Here is a 7,496-nt window from a genome sequence, read left to right as displayed (position 1 = left end):
AAGTTACAGCTAATATCATCATGCCTGTTTTTACAGATGAGAAAGTTGATGTGCAGAGATGAAGTAACTTGCTCAAGTGCCCCCAGCCAGGAAAGTGAGAATCAGCACTGAAACATAATGTCTGTTTCATGCCAAATGCATGTCTTCACCACCATGTCACTCATATATTTACACAGTAAAACCAGAGACTTCTGACTATTACTGGTGACGATTTGGGAATCCCCTTCTACCTCTCCGGCTGACTTCACACATTCCTTTTTTTTTAATAGTATTTTTTAATTTTTTTTACATTTATTTATTTTTTGAGAGAGAAAGACAGCAAGAGCGGGGAAGGGGCAGAGAGAGGGAGACACAGAATCCAAAGCAGGCTCCAGGCTCTGAGCTGTCAGCATAGACCCTGATGTGGGACTCGAACCCATGAACCCTGAGATCATGACCTGAGCTGAAGTTGGCCGGTCTACCGAGTGAGCCACCCAGGCGCCCCTGACTTCACACATTCCTGTTGCAGGACTGTATGTTCCCCCGGCGGGGCCAGGTCCCTGGGTCATCCCAGCTTCCAGCAAGTTCTCCCGCTCACAGCCTGTTTCCCTGCCAGCCCTCCTCTTTGTCCTGTCTATGCACTGATTGGCTGGGTACTGCATGGCCACATACAGAGAGGGACCCTGATGCATTCTTTCCTGAAATTAAGAGGAGGTCGGAACCGGAATTGGCCGGCCTACTTCCCCGTCTCCACACTCCCTTCTGCATATCTCTATAAATTGCTTTCCTATTATAGTGAATCCAACTTGCTGCGTTTCAAAAGAAAATCCCTCTGGCAGAGAATAGAGACATTCTCTAACCCTCCTGGATCCCTTCCAACACACACTCTGCCTTCTTTCTTTTGCAATAGGAAATGCATTCGTTCCTTAGAGAAACACCCACCAGGACGATTGGCATCAATGTAGGAAGATCAGGAAACCCACTCACAGACTTGCTTATCATCAAGTTATAACTCAGAGACATAGCCTGTTTCTTTAGCTGAACATTCTGGGTAACAAATTTGTCATCAGGATCTGTTGGTTGATAATCTTAGGCAACCCACTGACTCTCTGAGCCTCAGTTTCCTATCAGCTATGCAGGAATGGTAATGTCTTCCCTTTTACCAATCACCCACTCAACCAACATTTATTGCAAAGTGGTTTGGTCTGACTAGAGAAGCAAAAGTAACACCATTAGCCAGGGTACTTTGAAAATGGGCAGCACGACAGAAATGGAAGGCTTTGATGCTATTATTTCAAAAGGCTAATGTGGTAGCTCTTCATGCATTGTTCACCAAATATTTCTGACTCTTTTCCTTCCGGGCACTTGGCAACAGTCTACTTTCTGCACCCATTGCGATTAGGTGAGATCTAGGTCTGGCCAATGAGGGGTGCCTGGGGTTACCGTTACGTTAAGGGCTTTAAACATGTCGCTTCTGAGCTGGAACATTTAATTTCTAGTTTGAAGGCCTCCAGAATGCTCCGTTCTCTGCGATGGTCACCAGTGACCCTTCACATAGTTTCTCCTCCTTCGACCTGAGTCCCCTAGTTTGGAAGATGCTGAGCTCAAAGCGACCAGCCGTGGGCATGTCCCGTGAGCAAGAAGAAAACTATTACTGTTTTAGTGTCGGAGATATCTTGGTCCTGCCGCATAACTTATTGTATCCTTTTTTTTTTTTTTAATGTTTTATTTATTTCTAGGAGAGAGAGAGACAGCGTGAGCAGGGGAGGGTCAGAGAGAGAGGGAGTCACAGACTGAAACAGGCTCCAGGCTCTGAGCTGGCAATCAGCACAGAGCCCAACGCGGGGCCCGAACCCACGAACTGCGAGATCATGACCTAAGCGAAAGTCGGTCGCTCAACCGACTAAGCCACCCAGGCGCCCCAATATTGTATCCTGATAGAGACCACCGAATTAATCATCCAGTGGTCTGTATCATTGATCAGTAATTCCTGTGACTCTTTCTCTCAGTGGCTGGCTAAGCGCAAGGTCATTTTTAAGGATGCGTCAGAATTCAGACAAAGGAAAAACCCTTAATGTCATCCTTGGGTACTTCCTCAGCCGCCTTACAAGGTAGGTCAATTTATATAATGTCTTACTTCATTATTGCTGGGTAATAACATAGCTTTTTAGTCTTCAGCACTCTTTTGAAGGAATTTTCAAAAAAAAGTGAACCGAGAGAAATAGTTTTCCTTGTTGGTTTTTACTGGTTTAGCGACTTTTGCTGGCGGAAGATACCACTTTTCACGGTATTTGTCCCAATAGAATTTGAACTATATTAAACCAGCAAAAGCCTCCTTATTCTCCAGCCGATGGGCAGCAGATTTCAATAAATGTGCTGTCAGATTTCATGGAATGTGTATTCAACAAAAGAATGGGTATGGCTTCTGTAAATTAGTGGTAATTGTGCCCGGTAAATAAGAGTGCTGATGTTGGTGGTAAAAATCAAATAAGATGCAGCAAAGAGAGAGACAGGTGGAAGCTTGGGGTGGGGGCCATTCTGCTGGGGAGGGAGGCCAGGAGGGCGTGGTCCTCATTACGCATGTGGGGTTGGTTGGGGCAGACGGGCCTAGAGTATTGGGGTGGAGGATGGAATGAGCGGGAGGGCGGACAGGTAGGGACGCAGTGAGACACAGGGAGCTTAGGGAGGAGAGGAAACGTCAGCTCTTGGACCCCACCCCTCCTCATGGTCCGTGCCTCTCTTGTTCTGCCTCATTGTCATGTAACAGGAAGGGGGCTGTTGACATCATCTTCCGGGCTAGAAAAATGGAGTGGGTAAGGTCTGACTCTCGTTCGTCAGATCTTGCATTCTGGCTCAGTCCTCTACCAGCTACGCGACCTCGAGGAAGTGTCTCAACCTTTCTGTGCTTGCACGTTCTCATCTCAAAAAATGGGAAGAAGAATGGCACGCACTCCACTGGTGGCTTGCGAGGGTTAAACGAGAGCACGTGTGCGAAGACCTCAGGAGACCGTGCGACACTTAGTAAGCCTGCCACAAGTACAGGCTGTCATTATTACTGTGGTCGCCACTTACCCCTTTTAACTTTCCCCGTAAATAGGGTAAGAATGAGTACGAGCTGAGTGATGGACCTCCACTGATTTCGTTTCACCCTGGCCTTTGCGGTTTTCTCCAAACTCTATTAAATCTAGCGCTGGTCCTGCTTGCCAGAGTGCTTATACTTCCAATAGCCTCAGGGTGCATGGCCCTGGGCTCAGCCTGTTGTGCCCTGTGGTCTTCTGGAGTAGATGGACTGACTGGCATTCAGGCCACAGGTTCTTAGTGATAAATGCGGACACGTTGTTTGGGGGTTGGGGTGTGGAATCCGATGGCATGGTGGGCCCTGCCTGGGAAACCCGCTTCAGAAGAAGAGTCCTGGATCTGGGGACTGAGGATGGGGAGTGTTTTAGCAGGCAGGTAAAGCAGTAGTGGGGGCAAGAAGAGTGTGTGTGTGTGTGTGTGTGTGTGTGTGTGTGTGTGTGTATGAGAGAGAGAGAGAGCGCAGCCTTATGGGTCAAGATGGTGGCAAGGGTCCCAGTGAGTACATTACTGCGCTATCTGGGTAGGATAGCAGATCAGGACTGGCCATTGGCCCTGGGAATTGAGAGACGGCAAATCACGCACACTCACAGGTTCCTGTCTACACGGGATGGCGGACGATGGTGAGGTTCTTGAGAAGGGAGCTCAGGGAACATGGCAGATTGGAGCCAGGAAGAGAGAGTCCAACCTGGGACATAACTGTGTTGAAAAATCAGGGGAAACATCACCAACCCAGGTTTGAACTCACTCTGTAAGGTGAACCCAGTGCGAAAGCAGCCCCAATCCTAGCCACTTTGATGGCCGCATGCTTGTCAGGAAAACCCACGGTTATTACCCAGTTATGATGGATTACTTGCCTACTTATCGGTAAGAGGACTGGAAGTAAGATCATTTGTTCTCCGACTCATTCTGTATTTTCTTATATGTTTATTTATTTATTTTGAGAGAGAGGGTGTGTATGTGTGCTTGTGTGCATGCGAGCACATGCAAGGGGGAGGAGGTGCAGAAAGAGAGAGAGAACCCCAAGCAGGCTCCACACTGTCAGTGCAGAGCCTGATGTGGGGCTCGAACTCATGAACTGTGAGTTCATGACCTGAGCAGAAATCAAGAATTAGGCACTCAACTGACTGAGCCACACAGGCGCCCCTCTTTCTGTGCTTCTGGAGGGCCCACTGTGTGCCAGCCCTGTCGTAAGCCCTGGGGATTCAGCAGTTAACAGCCTTGCAAGTGCCGTCTGGCCTGTAGGTTTTGTTCTAGTGAACAGAGATAGACAATCCACAAATAAACATGCAGCATTAAGTTGCAATTTGCAAATACATGTATAACAGGTTGGGAACAATGGGTGGCACAAAGTGCTTATTTGGAGAAGGAGGCAAGATGGGGTCTTTTTCTGGAAGGGTAGTCAGGGAAGGTGACATGTGTCAAAGGAAATAAAAGAATGCTCTAAGCAAAGAGAATGCAGTGAGGGAAGAAGGGCCCCTGTGGGGAACAGGTGCTGAGGTCCCGAGGAGGGACAGTGGCTGGCGCATCTGACCACCCGCCGGGAGCCCACTGGAGTGGGGTGAGCAGCTTGGAGAGCAGAAGGCAACGAGGTCAGAGAGGTGGTACAGGGCCTCTATGCTGCCTTAAGGACTTTCTATGTTATTCGGAGGCGAGAAGCCCTTGGAGGGTTCCAGCAGGGGAGGGGCACGGGCAGACCCACATTCTCCAGGAATCACTCTGAGAATGGACAGTAAGAGGTCAGGGGCAGGAGACAGGGGACCCGAGAGCTATAGCAGCCATGAGAAAGTGCAAACCCCCAGCTTCCGGGGAAAATCAGAACAACGATTATGTAATGGGAAGCAGGGAGAGTAGATGTTTCAGACCCTTAAAACTGTGTGGTTATTCCAACCAGGGAGCACATGTTAAAAACCAGGGGTCTTGGGGCGCCTGGCTGGCTCAGTCGGTTGAGCGTCCCACTCTTGATTTCGGCTCAGGTCATGATCTCACGGTCGTGAGATTGAGCCCAAGTTGAGCTCTGTGCTGAGTGTGGAATCTGGTTAGGGTCTCTCTCTGCCCCTCCCCCCTCACATGTGTGTATGCTCTCTCTTTCTCTCTCTCTCTCTCTCAAAAAAAAAAATCTGGACTTTTTGTTATAGTAAAAATGTTACTGATAAAAGTATTTAACTATCACAGAAGGTTATGCAGTAAAATTAATTCTTACTCCCCCACGGACTAACTTTGTTAGCAGTTTCTTGTGAATTCTTGCAGATACTTTCCATCCACTTCTATGCACTAGGTTTGTTTTTTAATTTTTTTAATGTTTATTTAGTTTTGAGAGGGAGAGACAAAGCGTGATTGGAGAGGGTCAGAGAGAGACAGAGACATAGAATCCGAAGTAGGCTCCAGGCTCTGAGTAGTCGGCACAGAGCCGGGCAGGGGGGCNTTTTTTTTTTTTAACATTTATTTATATTTTTGAGAGAGAGACACAGAGCATGAGCAAGGGAGGGGCAGAGAGAGAGAGGGAATCACAGAACCAGAAACAGGCTCCAGGCTCTGAGCTGTCAGCACAGAGCCCCGTGTGGGTCTGGAACACAGGAACCGTGAGATTATGACCTGAGCCAAAGTTGGCCGCTCAACCAACTGAGCCACCCAGGCGCCCCACTTTTTTTTTTGAATGTTTTATTTCTGAGAGAGAGAGACACACACACAACGTGAGCAGGGGAGGGTCAGAGAGAGAAGGAGACACAGAATCGGAAACAGGCTCCAGGCTATAAGCTGTCGGCACAGAGCCCAACACGGGGCTCGAACCCACAAGCAGTGAGATCATGACCTGAGCCTAAGTCGGACGCTCAACTGACTGAGCCATCCAGGCGTCCCACTTTTTAATCTTTGAAAAGTCTCCTTGACTTTCAGTCTCCCAGCCGCTTGGACAAAAACGAGTAGCGTTTACATGTACACAGCTCTGTCAGCGTCCCCAGCTGGTTTCTTATTGATCTCATTTGATTCTTAAAAAAAAATCTCAGGAGGCAAGAATCACGAGGCTCCTTAAAAGAATCTGAGGAATCATCATCCCCCTTTCCCAGGGAAGAGGAAAGAGAGAAGTTACATGGTTTTCTCTGTGTGCAAATCTCAGCAGAACTAGAAGTCACATGTCCGTGAACTTGCTCCTCAAGGCCGGGCCCAGGCAGCAGTCTCGGCCCTGCCCCCACGGGACCCTACTCACAGGCGGAATGGTGCTCCCTCCTGAGGGCATCGGCCTGAGCCCTGAACTCCCGGTTGGTGGGAAGCAGGGGGGGTGACATACTCTCCCCAGGGAGGCGACAGATGGTGGGAAGGAAGGCTCCGGGGCGGAGCCGAGGCCTGTGGGAGCAGCTGCAGGCCAGCCCAGGGAGCGCTCTGTGGCTGTTGTCTGAGCTGATCTGGGGAGACGCGTCTTGGCACAGTCGGCAGCCCTTTCTCTCTGACCGTGATGCGCGGTTCCAGCCTGCTCCCCGCGTGCCCCCCCACCCCCGACCTCCTGGCGACCAGACGTGGATGCTATGAAGGATGCTGTCATTGCGGGGGGACACAGGAGGCCAAAGATCGGGGTCCCGGCGCAGATGGGGCAGCTGGGCGCTGCCCTCCGACTCTGCTGGTGGGTGGACCNCAAATAGTTTATTGTCAAGTTGGTTTCCATATAACACCCAGTGCTCATCCCCACAAGTGCCTTCCTTAAATAATATGTTCTTTTAAAAGACGGCTGTTGATCATAGCTCACCCAGAATCCGTGCCAGGACTGCATCCACCTCCCCGCTACGACCCCACTTCTAAACTCTACACCAGCCACATCCAGTACGTGGCCACCAGACCTGTGGCCCACTGAGGTGTGCGGCCAGCGTAAAACACACACGGGCTTGCTTCTAAAGACTCAGAGAAGAAAGGATGTAAAGCTGCTCGGCAATTTTTATAGCGATGACCTGCTGAAATAATATTTTGGATACAGTGGGCTGACTACAGTGGAGTATTAAAATTCCCTGTGGCGGTTTCTCCTGACTCACAAACACAGCTGCTAAGCCAGGTGGCGGAGAGGGCCCGAATTCTGATCCTACAAGACACCTGTGCCTTTTTCCCCATCGTCTTTGTAGCTGCTACAAATCCTGTTTGGAAGGGGGTTCGGTGGGAAGGGAGGGAGGGAGGAAGGAGAAGAGGGAAGGGAGCAGGAAAGGTATCGTCACCCAGGGTAACCTCGGGGGAAGAATGCGAGCTGGTGGCAGATTTCAGTACCACGGTGCGGTTGGGCCGCCTTGGGCACGTCACCCAAACTTCTGTAATTTCCCCGTCAGTAAAACAGAGGTACTTTGTCCCTGATAAGGGTATTTCTTTTTTTTTTCCCCCTTAATGTTTATTTATTTATTTTCGAGAGGGAGAGAGAGAGAGAGAGAGCGAGAGAGAGGGAATGAGCGAGGGAGGGGCAGAGAGAA

General features: G+C 49.7%; 1 protein-coding gene across 1 annotated transcript in view; it reads left to right on the top strand.

Annotated features, from left to right (window-relative positions):
* Positions 1-7,496, top strand: part of LOC144242589 (O-acyltransferase like protein-like) — a 65,665-nt gene that overhangs the window by 38,365 nt on the left and 19,804 nt on the right. The window contains exon 9 of the mRNA XM_077777555.1: positions 1,989-2,090. Within this exon, the coding sequence (XP_077633681.1) occupies positions 1,989-2,090 (102 nt within the window). The remainder of the gene's footprint in view (positions 1-1,988; positions 2,091-7,496) is intronic.

This window comes from Crocuta crocuta, unplaced genomic scaffold (genome assembly GCF_008692635.1).
Source record: "Crocuta crocuta isolate KB4526 unplaced genomic scaffold, BGI_CrCroc_1.0 scaffold36, whole genome shotgun sequence".
Classification (NCBI taxonomy): Eukaryota; Metazoa; Chordata; class Mammalia; order Carnivora; family Hyaenidae; genus Crocuta; species Crocuta crocuta.
The sequence above is the reverse complement of the archived record's forward strand: the minus strand, read 5'-3'. Positions and strand labels throughout refer to the sequence as shown.